At 40.5% G+C, this 24,945-nt stretch overlaps 1 protein-coding gene across 3 annotated transcripts in view; it reads right to left on the reverse strand.

Moving 5' to 3' along the window:
* Positions 1–24,945, reverse strand: part of LOC126416410 (sodium-coupled monocarboxylate transporter 1-like) — a 253,907-nt gene that overhangs the window by 135,236 nt on the left and 93,726 nt on the right. For all 3 annotated transcript variants that reach the window (XM_050084124.1, XM_050084122.1, XM_050084123.1), the window contains exons 5-6: positions 20,677–20,728; positions 3,622–3,689 (exon numbers count right to left, since the gene is read on the reverse strand). In XM_050084124.1, coding sequence (XP_049940081.1) covers positions 3,622–3,689; positions 20,677–20,728 — 120 coding nt within the window. The remainder of the gene's footprint in view (positions 1–3,621; positions 3,690–20,676; positions 20,729–24,945) is intronic.

Genomic DNA, 24,945 nt, shown 5'->3' on the forward strand with positions numbered 1-24,945 from the left:
GAGAAACGAACATCAAGAGACTGAATTTGTCCATTGGTTTCAGTTGATATGAACTGCAATGTCACACACTTTTCAAGAGGGACAGTTTGCTATAAACAAGTATCATTTTGATACGCAAGCCAGTAATCAAGCAAAAGCAAGTTATTTTGACATGCTATTGACCAAGAACAGTGCTCACGCCAGAGTTGTAGTTCTCTTACACCCGTTTCCCCACTCTTGCTTACTGTGACGTAACTATTCCTTCCTGCACTTGCGAGATCATGCACACGAAAAAAATCGTAGTGGGAAGAGCACCTCCAACTTCTCGCAGCACAGGAAATAACTTTCCGGCCAATTTCCCGTCCAAATTAACAGTCGGCATAATTGTATACGAATGCTTTAAGGCATTGATGTTGGTCTGTGTTGATACAACTCTCTTGGTATCTTTAGTTTCTAGGATTCCTTTCATGTGCATCCGCTCTTCATATCCCTATTTGTCGGAGTTAAACACAAATTCCTTACTAAACGATGGGACAGGTTTGTTTATCTCATCTACAAATTTTCGGACCGATTCCACACTTTGCTGTGCATCGTCAAGTTAATGCTTTATTTGAAGTTTCGTTGTCTTGCGTCTTCCAATTGTGTAGCACTGTTTGAAGTTATGCAACCTTCCACTGCTTCCCTTCAAATCACTGTAATCTATGTCGCACTCAATTTGATGCGCATAACGCACATGCTCTAAATTGTATGGAGCATCCTTGAAAAATGCTGACACCAGTTTTTGTAACAAGTGCTCCTTGTCCTCCCTTGTATATCCGTTGTTTTACTTGTGCGCTGCATGGTCATATTACTGCAGACTTATTCGAAATCTGTTCCTAAGTATTATTTCACTACCCTGCGGACGATCTTCCGTGTATGCGACTATGTTTAGTACCTGCACCTTGGACGACGATTGTCCTCTAGTATGTTTAACTGGAGACGGGATTTGAGGCTCCCAGTCCGACAAGGACGGTGAGCTACATGGCTAGATACCTGCTTCAGTATCACTTTCACTTGTTAAGCACGTATCGTCATCATTGTACTAATATACGTTGTCTGCACACGTCGCCACACATTCGATTGTCTCATCTTGCAGAATAGCTAGTATTTCAACTGCCACTTCTTACTCTTTGCGTGAAATTCCTTGGGTTCCTTCCTGACGAAACCTCAACTCCGGCATGTTATTGTAGATGCAATGCAATGTTTACTTTGTTCACAGTTGCGATTGATCAGCTTTGTATCAACACCACTAGCTCTGAAGCGTTTCTGTGAGGTACTCATCGACTATGCAGTTCAAATGGTTCAAATGGCTCTGAGCACTATGAGACTTAACATCTGAGGTCATCAGTCCCCTAGAACTACTTAAACCTAACTAACCTAAGGACATCACACAATCCATGCGTTCGCGCGGTTCCAGACTGAAGCGCCTAGAACCGCTCGGCCACATCGGCCGGCTATGCAGTTCAACTATGCTCCGTAGTCTCATGTTTTGCTCGCCATTGGATACCCCCACTTCCCTCTCCTGTTGTGATTCGTAGCCAGTATTGTGGCTGCATGGTAGACAATACGTGGGGCGTGGAATGTCGTAAACACCACTGGCCTTTTACGACCTTTCACTCGAAGGATTCCTTATGAGAACCTGTTCCGTATGTAAGGACTATTCATAACACAGTACAGAGTCGTAATGAGTTTAAAGCGTTCTGGGACTCCAGAAATATGGAATGTACCTGTTGGTCCTGTGCTCATGGTTCTCAGAACATCGTGTGCGGAAACGGGACTATGTGTTTCGCACAAGTAATGCTTTCCTACTTGCTTCTTATACGCAGAAGCATTCCATTATTTTTTCCACTTGTTTGGTCCGCCCCGATAGCTGTATGGTCACGTGACGGACTTCCGTCCTAAGGGTCCCGGGTTCGATGACCGGCTGGGTCGGGGATTTTCTCCGCTCAGGGACTGGGTGTTGTCTTCATCATCATTTCACCCTCTTTCCGCGCGGCGACCGCCACATGTGGCTTCGAATGTAATAAGACCTGCGGCCGGACCAGTAGCGTGAGGGGCCTCCCGGCCAATGACGCCAAACGCTCATTTCCATTTTCCAGTTGCTTGTAACATGGTCTGATTGTAAGAGTTTCACCGCAAATCTGAGCTAAGAAAGGGGAAAATGCCGCAGAGTACTATTTTAGTGAAACCGGCCTGGAATCCCATCAGGACTTAGAGCATTTATTGTTCTCGTTTGGTTCAGTTATTTTTTAATTTCAAGAATGCTTATTCCTATGCCATCCACATGAGAATTTATGCGGTGATTAAACGATGGTAAGTCTGAACAATATTCCTGAGTGAATCTGATATGCACTAACCACCTTAAATCCAGGTCTCCGCTATGGCCTATGTAGGCAGTTTGCAAAGCTAAAATTCGTGATCAGTTATTTCAGAAACTGTTAAAGGTAGATGCTCTAGACAGTGGACAGCCAATTTAATTACTTTTACTAGTCTATTTTGTTAAGATGTACGTTATAGGAAATGAAATATTAGTTTTTAAAACAATGCTTAATTTTTACTTTATTTACATGTTTTGGTTTCTTAGACTGGAGCTGTACCAAATATATTTGTTATTCTAGATCAACAGGTTTCTATAAAACTTAGTTGCAACTTCCAGAAACAGCTGAAATGAACGACCCTCATTTTAGTAATTATTATCTACTACGCTGTCCAGATTTAACATACATATATTCAGAGATCTTTCCTCCTGGGTCCGATATTTAGTTTCTTTATCTCTGCTTGTGGTATACTCTGATTTTCCCAATCCTCAAGATCTTTACTTCTAATGTTCCCAGAATTTATGGTTCAAATGGCTCTAAGCACTATGGGACTTTACTTCTGAGGTCATCAGTCCCCTAGAACTTAGAACTACTTAAACCTAACTAACCTAAGGACATCACACACATCCATGCCCGAGGCAGGATTCGAAACTGCGACCGTAGCGGTCACGCGGTTCCAGACTGTAGCGCCTTGAATCGCTTGGCCAGTCCGGCCGACCCAGAATTTATATTTTTTATTTATTTGCATCACTAAAGTACTGATAGCATCATTTACCACAGACGTGAGTGCCTGATATCCAGCAAAAACGGTTTTGGATGTAATGACAAAATAACATTGCTGAAAGACTAATTGACATTTTTAGTTTTTACAGTTCACCAAAATCAATAAATTGACTTTATTACCTCTAAAGTAGCTTTAGAAAAACTTTTTGTGAATGACCTGAACTCTAATTTCCATTTTCTTGGCTATTTCTATTTACACCCTCTACGTAGCATACTACGTCAATAGTACGCTTATCATTAGAACCTCTGTCAATATATACTCACCAGACAAATTATTAGCCCTACTCTCGGAATAAAGGGAGTAAGAAAGTGTTTACAGAATGTGGACTACGTTGAGTTCGTGTGTCTAACACTAAGAGACGGATCGGAACTATAACTCGGTCCCCGCCGTTCGCAGGCAATATGTTCCAGTTATGCTGACCCAGTGTGTGTCACGGTGCTACAACATAGGACTAGGTTTTCTCCATACCATCAAATATAATTATTACCATCTGATACTCACCACACACGTGTAGAAGATGCACACGAGGCAGACCACAGAGGACACGATGTGCATGTTCACACCAGTAACTGCAACATGAAATATGAAAACTGACATTTACTTCTGTGTGACACACAGTATAATTAATATAACATACCCTACACATGTTCATTTTTGCTGTATCTCGTACAGGATCGGTCTTAAAATAGAAAATATTGTGCTACATAAAAATAGCTCAATTCTGATCATTATTATGTGAAAGTCGATTTGAGGCAAATAATTTGACCGGAAATAACTACTGAAATGCTAGCTTATGAGAGGCAGTGAAATAAAAACCGAACACCAGCCACTACGGGACAATGGAATGGTCACCACCCGTCTTAAAACATGTATCCCACTGGCAGAGGAGACTATCAACTCCTGTTTCGTAGAAAGCGGTCGGCCACTGAAGGATCCACACCGACTGAAACCGACGTCCACACATGTCTTTCTTGGGGTCGCCAAAAATGTGAAAATCACACGGTGACAGACCTGGGCTGTGTGGAGGATGTTGCAGTGTTTCCCAACCAAATCGCTGAAATGTTGCCTTCGTCAGATTGGCGGTGTGGGAGCGGGTGTTATCGTGCAATAGAATGATTCCGCCCGACAGCATTCCGACAGTCCGAGGGCAAATGGCAAAGTCAGCAGCGGGATCGTCCCATGTCTCCCCACCAAAGAGATCCAAAGCTGTTCACAATATGGTTCGAATGGCTCTGAGCACTATGGGACTTAACATCTGAGGTCATCAGTCCCCTAGAACTTAGAACTACTTAAACCTAACTAACCTAAAGACATCACACACATCTATGCCCAAGGCAGGATTCGAACCTCCGACCGTAGCGGTCGCGCGGTTCCAGACTGAAGCGCCTAGAGCTGCTCGGCCACACCGGATGGCTAAGCTGTTCACAAACGTTCCGCTAAGGTCATGATGACCTCCTCCTTTGACTGGAGTTCCTCAATCAATGCGCAGCCCTATGAAGTCACTTTTCAGAAACTGCGACGTGCCATACAGTCAAAACGCCCAGGAATGTTGTTGGACGGAATCTTCCTGTTGCATCATAACGCGCGACCCCGCACCGCCAGTAGGACGAAAGCTAGACTTCAGCGATTTGGTTCGAAACACTAGAACATCCTCCGTACAACCCGGATTTTCCACCATGTGATTTTCACGTCGTTGGTGGCCTGAAGAAAGACATGCGCGGACGTCGGTTTCACTTGGACGAGTAGATGCAAGACGGTGTGCTGTTGTTAATCCATCAGTGGTCGACCGCCTTCTACGAAACAGGAACTGATTGTCTGTTCTGTCGGTGGGATACTTTAATGCGTGTGTTCATTACTTTTGAATGGAACCACTCCATGGAACCGTTGAGGCAGGTGTTCCGTTTTCATTTGACTACCGCTTAGACATCAGCGATAAGCATTGCTGAAAGATAGGTCACTTCATTTTCTGCAGACGTTTACTTTCTATCCCAATACAGAGAATGGAATACCATTCGCAACCATGCAACGTGGTGTTAGAGTGCTGCTCGTAGAAAAGATCCTAAACGACAGGAACTAGACCCGAGTTGAAGGCAATCGGTTTCAAATCCAACAGGAATCGATCATGTAAGTGAATACAGGTCCGTATCAAACAGTTTCCGAGCGAACTAATAATTTAGATCATTTAGGTGTCTAGTTGCTGACATTAACAGTTGCAGCTGAGAAAATCTACCTGTTCATGAGGAACAAAATGGGTTGCCACGAACGACAGAGGCACACACACACACACACACACACACACACACACACACACACACGTACTTACACATACATGTACGAGTATACGCACAAAACACGAAAATATGAAACATAAATGCCGAAATCACAGTCTGTATATATATGTATTGTCTGATCCATGACTCCGCTTTCTCCTTCATCTTTTTTGTTTTGTATTTTTGTTCTTTTACTAAGGGGAGCTGTTGAGTTGGTAGAGCAAATGTTGCAATAGCATTTTTGCATCTTTAGTGGTAGCAAAGTGGATAAGTGTTGCCTGGTAGAATGAATCACGTTTCTTGTTCCTCCACGTCGATTTTCGTATCAGCATCTGCTCGAAACATCTGCAATCCAGGCACATAATTAGAACCGCAAATCATTCAGTTTCCTTACGAAGCATAAATTGCATTTTATAAGTAATAAAAATTATGTGCTCGCGTTACTTCCAGCGTTTTTATGTCACCAAAACAATTACGTTTGATGCAACTACAGTCTATATGCACAAACACAAAAAGGTATAGAATTATTGCTGAAGAAGTATTGAAGTGATGTTTGATACTATCTTTACCTTTTGTTGAGGAAACTGCATTTTCTAGCGCTATATGAAAAATCTGTACTGTTTTCTTTTCCATTTTTACTACAACGTCCCTCTATTTTACGTTACAAATCAACAGTTTTCCAATTAAACCTGATTTAAACATTAACAATTTCAGTTTTGCTGTAGACATTGTTTATTTATAAGTAACAGACAGCAGGATAACTATGTAGAACAAAAATGTTCCATACGTTACGTGGTCCTTTATACATTCTCACACAGTTTCTAGACGGTTCATTGCATCTGTTTTCTAGAGGAATCTATTAAGACACCTATCACATACACAAACAAAGGGATCGAAAAGAGGTAGCGCTCGACAGGTATCCACCACATCTAATGTACAGGTAAAGTGGATGCGATCTAAACTGATAGAGCAACTAGGGAAACTACCGTAGTCTCCACTTACGATACCCTACCGTAGTGTACAGTAGTTTAACAACTATGCATGCGGCGTTCACTTGGGTTTCCATGGCACCTGCGGCAGTAATCGAGGGCAATAGGGCAGCTGTGGACTAGGTATCATTGCTAATCATCTGCATCCTTTCATACCTGATGTCTTCCCCAATGGCGATGGCATCTTCCAGCATGATAATAACCCGTATCAGAAGGCCAACATGTTGCCACGATGTTATGAGGAGCGTGATAGCAAATCTCACGGATGTGTTGGCTACCAAATTTTACTCATCTGAATCTTGTGGAATACATCTGGGGTGCTGTCGAGCGCCGGCGTCAGATCGACAAACCGTGGCCCATAATTTACGGGGACTGCAGGACCTGTGCAGTGCTACATACCTCTGCAACTTTACCAAGAGCTTTTTGAATCCACACAACGTACAATCGCTGCTGTATTGCATTCCAAAGGTTTTCAACATGCTATTCAACAGATGGTCATAATATTTTGGCTCACATGTGCATGTCTTCAATCCCTATTCCTCTGATGAACACCAATGAGCCAAAATATTATGACCGCATGTTTAATAGTATGTTGTTCCACTTTTCAAACACAGTACAACATAGATTCTGCTGGATTGGATTTTATAAGTCCCGGGATTTCCCGCAAATTACGGGATAATGGTTTAAGAGCATGCAGCTGGCGACCAATATGTGTTCCAATGGATACAGATCAGGCACGTTTGCTGGCAAAGACATCCATGTGAGTTCACTATAATCCTCCTCAAACGACGGTAGCACGATTCTGATCTTGCAGCACGCACAGTTACCCTGCTGGAAGATGACACCGCCGTAGGGGGAGACTTCAAGCATGAAGTAATGCAGGTGGTCCGCAACAACGTTCACGTAGCTCACTGCAGTCATGATGCCTGCCATTACCACCCACAGCATAATTCTGCCCTCACTGGACTGCATATGTGGCGCGGTGCATGTTTTGTGCAGCTGTTCAGATGGATAACAACGTGTAAGGACCAAACCATCGACCTAGCGTAACAAGAAATCAGATTCACTCGACATGCGACGTGCTTCTATTGATACTCGGTGAAAAGTCAGTGATGCTGTGCCTACTGCAATCATAACTGATGATGTCGTTGAATAGCACAGTAACATGTGGTGTGGATCTCCTGTTCAACAATGGCCTTTGAACGGTGTGCTCTGAAACACTTGCGCTTAATTTGTGATGTTATTTCTCTTGAATAAGTCATCCAATTTGCTGAAATTGTAATCATTTGTTTGTTTGTACGCTTACATCATTCCATCCCATTAGGATAATTCCTTGGTGGTACGTCTCTTTTTTTTTTGTCTTAGGGGTGACATAGCAAACAACAGCTAAATGCTTTACAAAACATACAACAGAACGTGCAGCCCAAGCAATAATAGTAATATGGGACATCAAAAACATCTGACTACTGAGTCTAGAAACGGCCGTGAAATTATTCAACGCAGAAATCTTGCCAATCCTGGCCTACAGGATGGAGGTTACATGGGATCACCTGACAGAAAAAATTTAGAAACACTAGGAAAGGTAAAATCGACTTATCTAAATAGAGCACTAGGTCTCTCAAAGACAACATGATCTAGACTAGTGTACCTGCTAGCGAGAGAGACATTCATTACCGGAGACATCAAACTTCGATATATGATGCCACACACGAAAGCTTTCACAAATTAACTGAAGATCATGAAGGATAAACGAGAACTGCAACATGTCATAACTAGATTGTCTATTCTCCTCTTCCATCATATAATTTGCAAAAACAAAAATTATCATCACGTAAACACAACATGTGCGACCGAACTGCGTAACGAAGTCTGTGAACGATATCACATAGAACTGTGCAGTAAAAAAGTGAAATATATGAATGAATATGCAAAAATGTAAAATGTAATATGTTAAGGAATGTAACTCTATATATGGCTATTTGGCTATAATTTTATTAAATAAAAAATAATTCTCATAAATTTTAATTTGGCTGATGAGATGTTTGTGAAAACTTAATGATATCTTCTTTGAGAGACAATTGTTAATTCCTGTATTTAAACCTAATTCTGAATTTGGTGGTCCAATAAATTATGAACCAAATCACCCTATAATTATTCCAATTTTTGATGCTATTCAAAATTTAGAAATAACTATAACTGATGAAAATGATAAATTAATTTACTTTAATTGTGCTAATGTAACAGTAATTTTAAAAATGAATAATAAATTTTTGCCTTAATAGTTCATGAACCAAGTCGAAATTTACCAATTTTACTCATTTCCTGTTAATGAGAAAACAAAAAATAATTTAAATCTTACTAACAAGGGAACCAAAATTTATATTAATATACTGATGTTGGATTCATCACTACTTTATATGACTTCCAATGTTATTCACACAGATGGAATTGATTATTTTGGATGTGTTGGAAAATCAATTATTGAAGTAATTGATAATTATGTTTGAAAATTGCATGATGTTATTATAAATAAAAAGAAAATAATATTTGATCTAGAATAGATAATCTATTTATTACTTTTTCTGCTCTTATTCATTTAACTTCTTCGCTTTTGAGTGAATTAAATATAGAAGGACATATTCTTAACAATGGAAAAGTGAAAACCAAACAAATTGAAGTTCTGTACCCATTACAAGTATTTTTAAAGATTATAAAGATATTATGTTTGAAGGTGATGTAGCTGTAATTTTTACTATAGCTCGGGAAAAGTTCAAGAAGATCCAATTCTTTGTCAGACTACAGAAACTGAAATGCAACACTTCCAAAAGAAGGTAAAATTTTTGTAAAAAGTATGGATATTCGTGTTCCTGTTGTTAAACATGAAGCAGAATATTCACTTGAATTAGAAGAGGAAGGGAAAAAATCCAAAAATTCCAATTTTTTTCTTCGAATTCCAAACAACTGCATTTGCTGGTTTACAAGGAAAAAGAAATTCTGAACTACGTATTATTAATTTTGCAGGGAACACATAATGCGTAGTGGGGCGATCACTCTGTTTTAGAAATAATTCAAAAGCCAAGATCGCTTAAATACTGTTTACTGGATAACCAGTTTCAACACACTAAAGGTGCCATCATCGGATCTGTGAATATATATCATGACAGGTTTGAGGAATGTAGATGCCCAGACAGGTAAAGCCCAGCATACAGGTTTTAATCACTCATCACATTGTATCTACGTCGTGTTATGAAAAGTGTACTATGTGTATATTGCTGACTTCCATAGATGAATAAGGGTAAATTATAATATATAGTTATGTATGGCGCTAATATGGATAATGCCTGTGCTTCAGATGTTTTTACTCTGTGAGTGATGTACTTTATAGTAAGTATAGTATGTACAGTATGTATAGTATGCATAGCATGTATAGTATGTACAGAAAGTGTATGCAGAAATGTTCTTTGCATGGGTATTTGATTAGCAGTAATAGTAAAGTTGAATTGTAGTAGTAATGAGTGGTTATACTGTGGGACTGTTTGCGCACTGTTTGGACAGTGCTATCTAGCGGCCAGTTGCAAACCACTAGAATCACAGTAGGTAAAACTGCGCAGAATATAGCAGTGTGATGCCGACCGTTGTTAGTTTTGCAGCGGTCATGCACCAAATAGTTTTATTTTGTGACTTTGGTTTTACATATCTTATAGAAAAGAATGACCATGAGAGCAGTTGTTTTTTATTTTTTGTGACAATGAGTTTATATCAGCTGGTCTGCCTCATGTATCGTTACATCCAAATGGTTTATAAATGTTAATCTACATTCAGGTATATGGTACTGAACTAATGGTAATGTATATAGTGTAACTCATGTAAGCCCTCCCTCAAACTTGTTATGTTATATCTTCACAGATCCAAGGATGGAACCTTTAATTTGTTGGAACTGGTTATCCAGTACACAGTATTTCAGCGATCATCCCTTTTGAATTATTTCTAAATATTACTAATTATTATAATTCTGCCGAATTTGATATGCCTTGCTTTATTGTCACTGTTTTCAAAACAATTACTTGATTCTTCTTTGTTTGATCACGTTAAATTTTTAGTATCTATTTTAAAACTGGAAGAAATGATGTTTTTCCACAAAAAAAATATAGAATCTTAAACCACCAAATAACTTCTTAAAACTTATGCTTCTCTAGAGATTTTAAAAGAATAACTCAATCAAATAACGATGTAAATGTAAGTCCATTCAGTTTTATTCAAAATTATCCAATTTATGTAATTAATATGTCTTGAAGAATGAATCTTCTAACTACTCAAAAACAACAATTAAATTATGTGCATTCTTTAATAAAAATATCTTCAATTGATACAATTGCAAATGTTATTATGTATGGTAAAAAGGAAATTAACTTATGATTCATAACATAGATTGCTAAATGAAAACTTCTAATTATATAAATGAATGAAAAACTAGAAAAAATTAAAGAACCTTTAACTTCATGTTTTCATTTCCTTTTGAATACTTCCAGAAAACTAGAGAAGATAAAAAATGAAAACTTTAGTTTTCCAAAAACTGAAATGTTCTCCAAACGTTTTCCAAACACTTTGATTCTTTAAACTGTTTTCCATGCATATGAAAATGGACACAAATGTTAGCACTGACAGTTTTTAACTGAACTTGACAATTATAGTAATGGTTGTTCAGAACTATTCATTAAATTATCAGAACTTAAAAATCTCAAATCTTATGTTGTTTTAAAAGCTGAAATGTTTGCCTACTAAATTTGGAGATAAAGTTTTATCACTTTTAGATGATAAATATAAAATTACTTTTTGAGATCAATAAACTAAAATCTTTACAAATGATGGTAAATTAGATAAAACATTTTATTTATCGAGGTAAAGAAACAAGTCATGGTCATGCAATTCATGTTAATGATTTTGAATAAATTTTAGAGTTTTATGTAGTTTTCTTTTAATTAAATTATAATTTTCTTTACTATAATTTTTTAAGTTCTTAAATAACTCAACTTTGTTGGTCATTTTGTTTTTGTTGTATTTATGTGGAATTTGTTTGGGGAAAACTGCCAAATTAGATTCCTGGTTTACAATCTGGAATCTCTATTCGAAAATGTTCTTTGAGTCAGAACTCTCATCAATATACTACTGATGCTCACAAACACAACATTTTACCATAACCATATGACCTTGGAAGCAAAGAAGGAATCTGAAGACGTGGTTGATTAACATGCAGCAATACAGATGATCCAAAAGATTATGACCAACTGCTTAGTAGTATGTTGACTTTTCTTTTGGACACAAACAGCGACATTATAGCGAGGCATGTTCCAGAAAAGCCATTCATTTGTTTCTGGACATATGTGGTACCAAATCGATACAACATTCGCATAAATTTCGAGCACCAAGAGGGGTTCTGACAAAACACATGGTAACCTCAAAGAGTTGGAGAGTGGTCGCCAGTGAAATGTATTACAAAGACAGCAACACAGATCGCAGAACAGGAATAAGGTAGTAGTTATTGTTCTGGCAGGTGACTGCGATCTTCATTTAGTTATCATGTTAAGAGTGTCTTAGTCAGATGTGAAGGAGTCAGGAGAATGGATCACATTTCAGGATCATTTTAACCAGTGGAACGACATCAACGAACATCAGTTCTGAGTCTGACAGCTTGGAAGCTAGGAGATCATTTAATAACAGTACACAACACATGCAAAAACTCATAGCTCCATCCTGCAGCCCTTCACACAATTTAACCACGCCATAGAGGCCCACACTATCCAGAAGCCACTCCATCGCTAATTAATCGTTTTTAAACCTCTGGAATACGATGTTTTGTTGAAGTTACCACCATCTGTAGCGGAACAGAATTTTTAACAAACAATACAAAGAAGGATTTAGACTGCATTACAATGAGCGTCAAGCAAATCTAGTCAACAGGTTTCCGCAAGAGCTGTAGGATGGGTCACATCCGGTCCACAGCACTAACACAGCGTTCACCTGGTATGGGCTTGTTAATAGATGCAATGTCATAGCTCCCAGCCACATCATAGCAAGTCAAGTCAAATGACACACTGATGTCAGACAGTGACTGTGGTAGGTGGGATGAAAAATGAGGAAATGTGTTAGATCTGAATATTTCCAGGAGTAGCAGCGAATTATATTAGGATTTCACTTGTTTAGTAATAGTTCATATCAACTACACTGTTTTTACATATTTTGAACAAGCTCTTAGTTTTAACCACTTGTCATTTGTCAACATCTGTTATCAGTTGTACTTACACTACGTGCCATTAAAATTGCTACACCACGAAGATGACGTCCTACAGACGCGAAATTTAACCAACAGGAAGAAGATGCTGTGATATGCAGATGATTAGCTTTTCAGAGCATTCACACAATGTTGGCGCCGGTGGCGACACCCACAACGTGCTGACATGAGGAAAGTTTCCAACCGATTTCTCATACACAAACAGCAGTTGACCGGCGTTGCGTGGTGAAACGTTGTTGTCATGCCTTGTGTAAGGAGAAGAAATGCGCACCATCACGTTTCCGACATTGATAAAGGTCGGATTGTAGCCTATTGCGATTGCGGTTTATCGTATCGCGACATTGCTGCTCGCGTTGGTCGAGATCCAATGACTGTTAGCAGAATATGGAATCGGTAGGTTCAGGGGGGTAATATGGAACGCCGTGCTGGATCCCAACGGCCTCGTATCACTAGCAGTCAAGATGACAGGCGGCTTATCCGCATGGCTGTAACGGATCATGCAGCCACGTCTCGATTCCTGAGTCAACAGATGGGGACGTTTGCAAGACGAAAACCATCTGCGCGAACAGTTCGACGACGTTTGCAGCAGTATGGAATACCAGCTCGGAGACCATGGCTGCGGGTATCCTTGACGCTCAGAGACAGCAGCGCCTGCGATGATGTACTCAACGACGAACTTGGTGCACGAATGGCAAAACGTCATTTTTTCGGATGAATCCAGGTTTTATTTACAGCATCATGATGGTCGCATTCGCGTTTGGCGACATCGCGGTGAACGCACATTGGAAGCGTGTATTCGTCATCGCCATACTTGCGTATCCCCCGGTGTGATGGTATGGGGTGCCATTGGTTACACGTCTCGGTCACCTCTTGTTCGCATTGACGGCACTTTGAACAGTGGACGTTACATTTCAGATGTGTTACGACCCATGTCTCTACCCTTCATTCGATCCCTGCGAAACCCTACATTTCAGCAGGATAATGCACGACCGCATGTTGCAGGTCCTGTACGGGCCTTTCTGGATACAGAAAATGTTCGACCGCTGCCCTGGCCAGCATATTCACCAGATCTCTCACCAATTGAAGACGTCTGGTCAATGGTGGCCGAGCAACTAGCTCGTCACAATACGCCAGTCACTACTCTTGATGAACTGTGGTATCGTATTGAAGCTGCATGGGCAGCTGTACCTGTACACGCCATCCAAGCTCTGTTTGACTCAATGCCCAGGCATATCAAGGCCATTATTACGGCCAGAGATAGTTGTTCTGGGTACTGATTTCTCAGGATCTATGCACTCAAATTGCGTGAAAATATAATCATATGTCAGTCCTAGTATAATATATTTGTCCAATCAATACCCGTCTATCATCTGCATTTCTTCTTGGTGTAGCAATTTTAATGGCGAGTAGTGTATAAAAACCGTCTATTATTAGTCCTTATTGATAAAATTGCTGACCAAAATGGTGAATGTGAGCTCCCTGGTAAGAATAGACGAGCCCAGGACAGTGACTTTTGACGTCTGAACTGAACAGTACACTTCAGGCATTTCCTACGTCATGAACAATAACGGAACTCAAGCTCATCCCGATCTGTCGAGCAAGTGGTTAGGTAAACTTGCGCACAGTGCTGACAGAATACCACAGTTTCTATCATAGTATCCAAGTGGCTACAAATAATTATAGAGGTTAGGTAAAGTAATACCTTTTCACTGGAGTGTAAATTCTGATTGCCTGTTAGGCACAGACTTGGTCCTGTAGCTTCAGTGCGTCCGCTACTGCTATGATGGGGTTAATAATCTGTAATATTAGACTTAGAATGAGGGCTAACTGTCAATAAGACAGGAGAGAATCATAAATCTTGAATGTTGTAATACTGCGTCTACTGTTATAGTGACATAGATGGGTCATGGGGAAATGTCATCTGGTAAATGTAATACAGGAAAAATAAATAAGTTTATTTATGGACCTGGGTCTGAAGCAAAGAAGATTACGACTGATCCATGTCATGAAAGTGACCATTATGCTTAACATACATTCAGAGAAGGAAAACAATGGGGCAGAAATGGCAGAAACCGTACATTCGTGGTAGTGCTAGTGCTGGTATTGCTAGACCTCTTATGAACCGGGCATATACTAAGAGAATGCCTCAATATCACTACAAGAATGTATGTCTGAGATAGGTTTGACGACTGAGATGTCGAAACAATACGTCTTCCCAGACTTGAGAAACGATCAGATGTGAATATTAACGAGCTATTCTGGTGTGCAATGTAATAGTAATGACTATTCTAGCCATTTCTAAAGCAACTGGGATAGTTCCTTCACATGCAATGGTAAAAAAATCAACATATAGCTAAGATCATTTCGAGCCCAATATTAGCTGTTCTATCTGCCACAGTTGGTTCTGCAGACTATTGTGTAGGGGTTAATATCATATTCTCCAACCATCATATATGCACTGTGTAAGGCTGATGTGTGTAATTTACAGTAAAAGGCAGTTTAAAATCGAATAGGATAGTTGAGTGGTATTTATTACATCCAGGAACAAAAAGTTTTAAGTTCGACTCCTGAAACACATCATCTCGTACTGGATGATCCCCTCCCTAATGCTTCATTGCACAACTCCAGGTCGCAAAAACATTTCTATAATAGACATCAAACAATACATTAATTTTATTCAAGCTAAGGATCGTATCATTTCTTATGAAGCTGGTTGTTATCAGTATCAAAAACAAGAATGTTCATGTGCTTTATGACTGATAACAGGTTTTTCTGTTGCTAGTTGCAAAATGTCGAAACAACCACATTTATGTACAATTTGACCATGCTTTTTTTAAGCAGATCCAAAGAAAAATGGAGATGCATAAACAGAATTTTCGTAATGTAGTAATCGTCCTTGTATCCATTGTTTTTTTCGCTGATACTCCAATGTATGTCCAATTTTCATCAGTGTTTTACAGTAAATGCTGACACGTCAGTTATGTAACATCGGTAGTCAAATGGAGTATCATGAAAAATTAGAGAAGGGACTATCTGTCATGTTAAACAAGGAAATTATGTCGTGCATTTAACAGCTATCTAGGTGGTAAATTCTACAAGTTCATCTCTATGAGAGACACCATGGAGGGAGAAACACCATTTCTCATACATGGGAGTGGCAAGTGACAACAAGATAAACACTGGGTAAAGTCGGCAAGAAAGTATCTACAAACGCTCTGACTATACCATATGAAGTGGAATTACCTGCTGATGAAAAGGGCGTTCTGATGGGGCAACAATCAAGAATATCACAGTAGCTCTTGGTTCATTGATGTACAGGGTGAACTTTTTGGTAGCAGGATTACATCTTTATCTTACCCTGTTTTAATCCGAGCACTTCTCTCTTGGACTTACATTCTTATGATTCTCTTTGGGTTCTTCTATGTGTTATTTATTACCAATATTTCCCTACAGCCTGTGCTTGTTTTTCTTAGAACTTCAAACATGTATTTGCTACCTCACTGGATATTCTACTCTCTTGATAGCCGAATGTGTTGCGGACTTCTCTGACCATTGCATGAATGCAATAGAAGATGTCCTATAATGGTCAAATATTGGATGAAATATATGAAGCTGTAGCAGAAAATCTATGTCATACTTATTGTTTCAAGACCACACGCCGGCCATTGATGGCCGTGCAGTTCTAGGCGCTTCAGTCTGGAGCCGCGCGACCTCTACGGTCGCAGGTTCGAATCCTGTCTCGGGCATGGATGTGTGTGGTGGGCTTAGGTTAGTTAGGTTTAAGTAGTTCTAAGTTCTAGGGGGCTGATGATCTGAGATGTTAAGTCCCATAGTGCTCAGAGCCATTTGAACTATTTTTGAACCAAGACCATACATATACTTCAACAGTTCTGGGTGTTCTTTATCAAAATTCTTAAAGATTTGTTCAATCACAGTACGAGACATGAATGGCAAAACACAGTTCTAGAGTACATGTTAGATTGCACTTGCAGATAACTAACATATGTTGTCATACAGTCGGAACTACGTAACAATATGATGAAACAGCATGCTGAACACTAGTAATGCATGTTTGTATAGGTAGGAAATCAGTATTGTCATACATTCAACTAACCACATTCAACTACTTTGCAGAGTCACCATAATGTTATAATGTCCCCATGCTAGGGTATTCATTTTACCTAGGTGTACAAAACTTTTGTGATGGTCTGCTGAGTTTGCTACCTTAATCGAACACACAGTGATGACTAGATGACTGTTGTCCCCCTTCCCCAATACATTAACAGTTACAGAGAAATTGTAACTAACTGCTCGTGTTACAGCAAAACTGTAATAGAATGTCCCTGTTTCAGTAAAACCGTAACAAATTACTCCATGTTACAGCGAAATTGTGACAAATACCATTGATATGGGAAAAATCCTATAATCAAAAGTGTCAGACTCTCCCCAACCCTGCAGGAATGCCACAGAAGAATACTCAACAATGTTCAGCTGTTGGATGAAAATGTGGGAAGGTGTACCAGAAAATCTATCTCTTGAAGCTTTCAGTTCATGGCCAAAGATTTACCACGACACTTTTGAGTTTTATTTATCCATTGGTGTAAATGCGATTATTTGTTCTGTATCATTACAAAACACACACAGTGGTACTATTCATTTAACTTACTGGTTAAAGTGTACTTGACTACAACAGAATCATGCTGTAGCATAATGGAAACTATACAAAACTCTGATGAAATAGCGTGCTGATGGCTAATAATTCACACTTGTATTTGTCATAAATGAGGGTTGCTACGTTTTCAACTACCCGTTTTCAAAGTAACCCAAACATTATAGTGACTCCTTGTTATGGTATTAACTTTATATTGTAGAATAAAACATTTGTCATATTCTGCTGATAATTCTAACTTATGTAATTGCACCATTGTGACCACATGACTCTCCTCACTCCACACAATATCATGTTACGAAAATTTGTTACTAAATTCTCCATACATTTCTATGATACAACTGAACTGTAACAAATTGCCCCATGTTACAGCCAAATTCCACATATCTTCTATACATCACTGCATACTGTCTGCAGTTCCTGTCCCAGAGTTTTCATTGACATCAACCTCTATATGCATTTCAAGCATATCTGACACGTTCATTGCACATAGGACAAAAGAAGAGTCGTAAATTTGGAGTAAACTTCACTGTATATACTGGGTGCGAACTGGGTATGGCAATTTTGTTTCGGTTGGATGTCTCGCTCCTGCAGGTGGTGTCTTCACATCCCTTTACCCAGCATGGATTACGAGAAGTACGAGGTGCATTCAAGTTCTAAGGCCTCCGATTTTTTTTCTAATTAACTATTCACCCGAAATCGATGAAACTGGCGTTACTTCTCGACGTAATCGCCCTGCAGACGTATACATTTTTCACAACGCTGACGCCATGATTCCATGGCAGCGGCGAAGGCTTCTTTAGGAGTCTGTTTTGACCACTGGAAAATCGCTGAGGCAATAGCAGCACGGCTGGTGAATGTGCGGCCACAGAGAGTGTCTTTCATTGTTGGAAAAAGCCAAAAGTCACTAGGAGCCAGGTCAGGTGAGTAGGGAGCATGAGGAATCACTTCAAAGTTGTTATCACGAAGAAACTGTTGCGTAACGTTAGCTCGATGTGCGGGTGCATTGCCTTGGTGAAACAGCACACGCACAGCCCTTCCTGGACGTTTTTGTTGCAGTGCAGGAAGGAATTTGTTCTTCAAAACATTTTCGTAGGATGCACCTGTTACCGTAGTCCCCTTTGGAACACAATGGGTAAGGATTACGCCCTCGCTGTCCCAGAACATGGACACCATCATTTTTTCAGCACTGGCGGTTACCCGAAATTTTTTTGGTGGCGGTGAATCTGTGTGCTTCCATTGAGCTGACTGGCGCTTTGTTTCTGGATTGAAAAGTGGCATCCACGTCTCATCCATTGTCACAACCTACGAAAAGTAAGTCCCATTCATGCTGTCGTTGTGCGTCAACATTGCTTGGCAACGTGCCACACGGGCAGCCATGTGGTCATCCGTCAGAATTCGTGGCACCCACCTGGATGACACTTTTCGCATTTTCAGGTCGTCATGCAGGATTGTGTGCACAGAACCCACAGAAATGCCAAATCTGCAGGCGATCTGTTCAACAGTCATTCGGCGATCCCCCAAAACAATTCTCTCCACTTTCTCGATCATGTCGTCAGACTGGTTTGTGTGAGCCCGTGGTTGTTTCGGTTTGTTGTCACACGATGTTCTGCCTTCATTAAACTATCGTACCCACGAACGCACTTTCAGCACATCCATAACTCCATCACCACATGTCTCCTTCAACTGTCGATGAATTTCATTTGGTTTCACATCACACAAATTCATAAAACGAATGATTGCATGCTGTTCAAGTAAGGAAAACGTCGCCATTTTAAGTATTTAAAACAGTTCTCATTCTCGCCGCTGGCGGTAAAATTCCATCTGCCGTACGGTGCTGCCAACTCTGGGATGTATTGACAATGAACGCGGCCTCATTTTAAAACAAAGCGCATGTTTCTATCTCTTTCCAGTCCGGAGAAAAAAATCGGAGGCCTTAGAACTTGAATGCACCTCGTACATCATCATTCTTCCCTGAAGTTTTGTTTAAATTCGCCGAATTTTTCTTTTATAATTTTGTATTGGGCTGTGTTACAGCCATTACTATACTGTTTGTCCTTGGTTTTATACAATTACTTACGATTCCCTGATGATGATGATACTCTCCTTTTCACAATGACATTGTTACCTAACAATCCAATAATGGAACCGATCCCTCTAGAAGGGGAGGGGAAGGGGTAATGTAGCAACTGTGCATTTTGACACCATGGATGATATCATCGGAAATGTGGTAACAATGCAGCTTACTACTTACGTCTGTATTCCAAAGGCCCGTTTACAGTGTCTGGCAGAGGACAATTCTGGTACCTTACCACTAACATTTCTCTCCTTTTCCGTTGCATCAAACATCGTGTTTGGAAAGAACAGCTGACTGTGGGTCTCCGTATGAGCTCTAATTTATCACACTTTTCCGTTGTGTTAATTTCGTGTGATGGACGTATGAGGAAGCGATATGTTGACGTGCTCTTTTTGGAACGTATGCTCTCGAAATTTGAAGAGTAATCTACTCCACTGTGAATTACGTCTGTGTTGCAGCGATTATGAACTGAGTTTGTTGATTATCTTAGAAGCCCTCTTGTGCTTTCTAAACGAACCCACGATGAAATGCGCCCCTTTTTTTTGGTCTTGTCTCCCTTCTCGGATAATACGAGGTGTCAAGGACTCCACATTAACAATCAGTACTAATGAACTGGTCTAACGGTTGTTTTATTTGTCACATCTTCCGCTAATTATTTATATTTTCTTAGAATACTCTAAATGAACCTCAGATTGCATGCGCTAATCCTAAACCTAGTTTTAAGCATCTTTCTGCGTTAGGTCGTGTCTGACATGGCGACATTAGGATGAGGTATTAATGTTGCTTGTGAATTCATTGAGTTGGTTAGCAACCTAAAGTTGGCGTCCTTCTTGAGAATGAGGCTATGATAAAACAGGAAAATTTAGACGCATATCTCACCATTTTCACAAGGTATTTTGACAGAAACCATGGAAAGATCAACCGCAGCACTCATATAACATATGGACACTGGAAATTATGTGGAACTACCATTTAAGTACAGGCTATCCACGTTATGTTGCTATTATACGTCCTGTTTCCTCTGAGTCTTCTGAGGCGAAGGATATGCCAGAAGAAGACAGAAGTCTATTGCGAATGAGGAAAGATTTATAAAAGCCTATATGTACATTTTGGGATCGAATTTAGGAAATTAAGAAATTTTGCGCTACGTAGATGGTATGTAAGCAGAAACTGTGCGTTTCAACTGAAATCCATGTCATCCCTCCCCTATCTACTTTCACAGAACATTCCTTCTGAAATAAATAGATAGAACTATTCCATACCTTGGTTAAACGCTATCGCAGGAACGTAGACGACTATAGGAATCCAGGACGTCTGAAATAAAGAAAGAACTTGTTTTAGCTTATCAAAATTTGTGATTATATGAGTAATGTTAGTGCAAATTTTTTCTTACATACGATAGAAGTGTTGATGAAGTAATGTATATTTTGGAATGTGATCGGATTACTACAGGGATACATGATCATCATCCTATTTGCTCAAATACTAACGCCACCTTTCGAAACTGGGGCGGTTGTTTCTCCATTTTAAATCCCTTCAGTTGATCCTTCGAGACAGGATGGAGACGTATCAGTCTAACCAGCAAAGAAGAATCTCTGGTGATACCAGGTATCAAAAACACTCCTCCGAGAACGTACTCAGACAGTCTGATCCTCATAGAGGCGAAATAGAAAGACAAAGCAGGTTCGTTAAACGCAGTTCTATGGATAGCAGAGATACGTTTAATAGTAAGGACAATTGTTATTGTAATTACAGGTCAACTAACTTTTCTTACTACACTAAACAGAATACACAAAACAAAGCGAAATAGTAATGAATTTTCATTAGAGCAGACTGATATAAAAATTTTGGTACCTTCATTTGACTGAATAAAGAGTGTACGACGTGGATAATGGTTGAAACTGTAGTTTTACACTTCATGATGATGATGTTAGATGTGGGGTGTTCAACAGCGTGGTCATCAGCGCCCTCAGGAGGCTCGTTGTGATGACTGGAAGAGGGAGGGGGGGGGATGGCTGTCCCCACAGGCGGAGTTGCTTCTAATGCATTAACATCTTTCTTTGTGATCGTGTGGGCATGTGTGTGTGCGTACGTGCATGATTGTGTGTCAGTGTCATGACTGCTTTGATGCAAATTGGTTCAAATGGCTCTGAGCACTATGGGACTTAACATCTGTGGTCATCAGTCCCCTAGAACTGAGAACTACTTAAACCTAACTAACCTAAGGACATCACACACATCCATGCCCGAGGCAGGATTCGAACCTGCGACCGTAGCGGTCACGCGGTTCCAGACTGAAGCGCCTAGAACCGCACGGCCACACCGGCCGGCTGCTTTGATGCAGCTCGCCACGAATTCCTCTCCTGTGACACCCTTTTCATCTTACAGTAGCGCTTTCAACCCGTGTCCTTAATTACTTATTCGATATACGTAGGTTGCCCAGAAAGTAATCACCGCATTTTTTTTCTCCAACAATTCTTTATTGAACATAATCTACATCTACATCTACATTTATACTCCGCAAGCCACCCAACGGTGTCTGGCGGAGGGCACTTTACGTGCCACTGTCATTACCTCCCTTTTCTGTTCCAGTCGCGTATGGTTCGCGGGAAGAACGACTGTCTGAGAGCCTCCGTGCGCGCTCGAATCTCTCTAATTTTACATTCGTGATCTCCTCGGGAGGTGTAAGTAGGGGGAAGCAATATATTCTATACCTCATCCAGAAACGCACCCTCTCGAAACCTGGCGAGCAAGCTACACCGCGATGGAGAGCGCCTGTCTTGCAGAGTCTGCCACTTGAGTTTGCTAAACATCTCCGTAACGCTATCACGGTTACCAAATAACCCTGTGACGAAACGCGCCGCTCTTCTTTGGATCTTCTCTATCTCTTCCGTCAACCCGATCTGGTACGGATCCCACACTCAAGTATAGGTCGAACGAGTGTTTTGTAAGCCACATCCTTTGTTGATGGACTACATTTTCTAAGGACTCTCCCAATGAATCTCAACCTGCTACCCGCCTTACCAACAATTAATTTTATATGATCATTCCACTTCAAATCGTTCCGCACGCATACTCCCAGATATTTTAGAGAAGTAACTGCTACTAGTGTTTGTTCTGCTATCATGTAATCATACAATAAAGGATCCTTCTGTCTATGTATTCGCAATACATTACATTACATTTCATAATGAGAAGGACACAAACAAAAGAATGGTGTTTTATTCACAGACTCTATTTTCCACGTATTCTCCATCCCATTCTAACATCTACCTCCTTACAGCGCGAAATAAGGGCGTGTATGCCCTGTCGGTACCAATCCTTGTCTTGGTGGCGGAGCCAGTGCTTCATTGTGTGAATCACCTCCTCATCGTCCTCAAAATGTCTTCCACGAATTGCACAAACACTTGAAAGTCCTGGGGGATTAGGCCAGGGTTGTGGGGTGGATGGGGTAACAATGTCCAACCCTGTTTTGCAATGTGTTCAGCAGTCCTCAGACTTGTGTGGGGCCAAGTGTTATCGTGTTGCAGCAAAACATCTCCTGTGTTGCTGTGGCACCGAAGTCGCTGGAAGCGTCTTGAGTTTTATTTGTTGATATATGCTTCTGAATTAATGGTACCACCTCTCGGAACCACATCAATGATAATCACACCTTCGCAGTCCCAGAACACGGTGACCTTACTGGCGGAAGCAGTTGCTTTGAATTTTTTCCTCTGTGGGGAGTGGGAATGGCACCATTTCATCGACTGTCGTTTTGTTTCCAGCTCAAAATGCTGAACCCTGGTTTCATCACCTGTCACAATCTGTGCGATTTGTGATCTACCGTTAGACACTGCAGGACCCATCTTGCACACACTTTTGAATACCGAGGAGTGCAGATAATTGCATCCACACTGACTTTGCTGATTGACAGATGTAGGGCCAACTGCCGAATTGTAATGCGTCTGTCCTCGCGAATGATAACGTTAGCTCGCTGCAACATGTCAGGTATGACAGCCGCAGATGGTCTCCCGCTTCACCGATCCGCCTTCTGATGACCTCACCCTCCGTGCTCAGCAACTAACTGCACTTCTAAACGGTTCACTATCGGACTTAACATCTGAGATCATCAGTCCCCTAGAACTTAGAACAAACATAATTAACCTAAGGACATCATACACATCCATGCCCGAGGCAGGATTCGAACCTGCGACCGTAGCGGTAGCGAGCTTCCAGACTGAAGCGCCTAGAACCGCTCCGGCACAACCGCCGGCAAACTGTAATTCTTTCGACAGCAGATTCTCCATAGATTTTGCACAATCGGTTATGAATGTTCCCCACAGTTTCATTCTCTGCAGTGAGAAATTCTATGACGGTACGTTGCTTGTAACGTACATCACCTAGGGACGCCATTTTGAAACTGTCCTGCAGCTACGCTATCTGTCGGAAGTTAAGGGAACTTGACGGGCCCACTCAGGATTTAGGTTTTCCGTGATTTCCCTAAATGGCTCCAGGTAAATGCAGGGATGGTTCCTTTCAAAGGGCACGGCCGACTTCCTTCCCCGTCCGTCTCTAATCCGATGAGACCGATGAATTCGCTGTCTGGTCTCCTCCCCCAAAACAACCAAACTTATCTCTATTTCTCCCTTCCTCCTTTCTGTTAAAAAATAAAAAAATCGAAATGGAAACTGCTTAAAGAAAGCATGCAACCAAAAGGTGACGTTTCAAATCTCGAATGTACATTCTATAATTGTAGGATGGACAGTAACTAGTTGTTTGTCTTTTAAAATATAGAGTGCACCTCACTATAAAACCTTACCAGATGATTGTAGAGTACAACTGGTCGTCGCTGATAGAAAAATTCGTACAAATTTTTAGTTTTCTGAACATAGGTGATTAAAATCTTGTGAGTGTTAAATACTAGATTGGCAATGATCGTTAATAATTCATATTTTCATCCTGCAGTGTTTCACACTACAGCTAAACTCTCACAAACCCTGCAGACTTGCGATCGGGGCTTTGATGCCACCCAATAACTCTCATTTACTAGTGAAGGAAGACAGATATCAGTGTCACTACCATTTCAAACACTCTTTTGTACGTTTAGCTGTATTTCGTTAACAGTAATGCATCGAACTGTAAGTTACACAGAGTCAGACTTTCTCAATATAATATTCGTATATCGAGTGCACGTGCTTGAGAAATAGCGATATTCCACAAAGGAATTATGAAAAGGTCAATGGTTTATTAAGAAGCAAAAATGCTACACTACCATCCGTACAAAAATCAGTTTCTTTAAACATACACATTCTGTAAAACCGACTGAGGAATGTATCAGAACTAAACAATCATGCGAAATGAAAAGCAGGCGTTTTATTTTTTTACAAAGAAAGTAAAGTTTCAAGATAAGCATAAAATGATGTGGCTTAGTCTTGTGTAACGTAAACAGCTTTTACAATGTGAAAATCGTAGAAGCGTATTTCACCCCTCCTCTCCGTCACGGCCCAGTATGCTCCGGACGGCAGCTTGGCCGCCTAGGCGAAGACCAGGCC

This window comes from Schistocerca serialis, chromosome 8 (assembly GCF_023864345.2).
Source record: "Schistocerca serialis cubense isolate TAMUIC-IGC-003099 chromosome 8, iqSchSeri2.2, whole genome shotgun sequence".
Lineage (NCBI taxonomy): Eukaryota > Metazoa > Arthropoda > Insecta > Orthoptera > Acrididae > Schistocerca > Schistocerca serialis.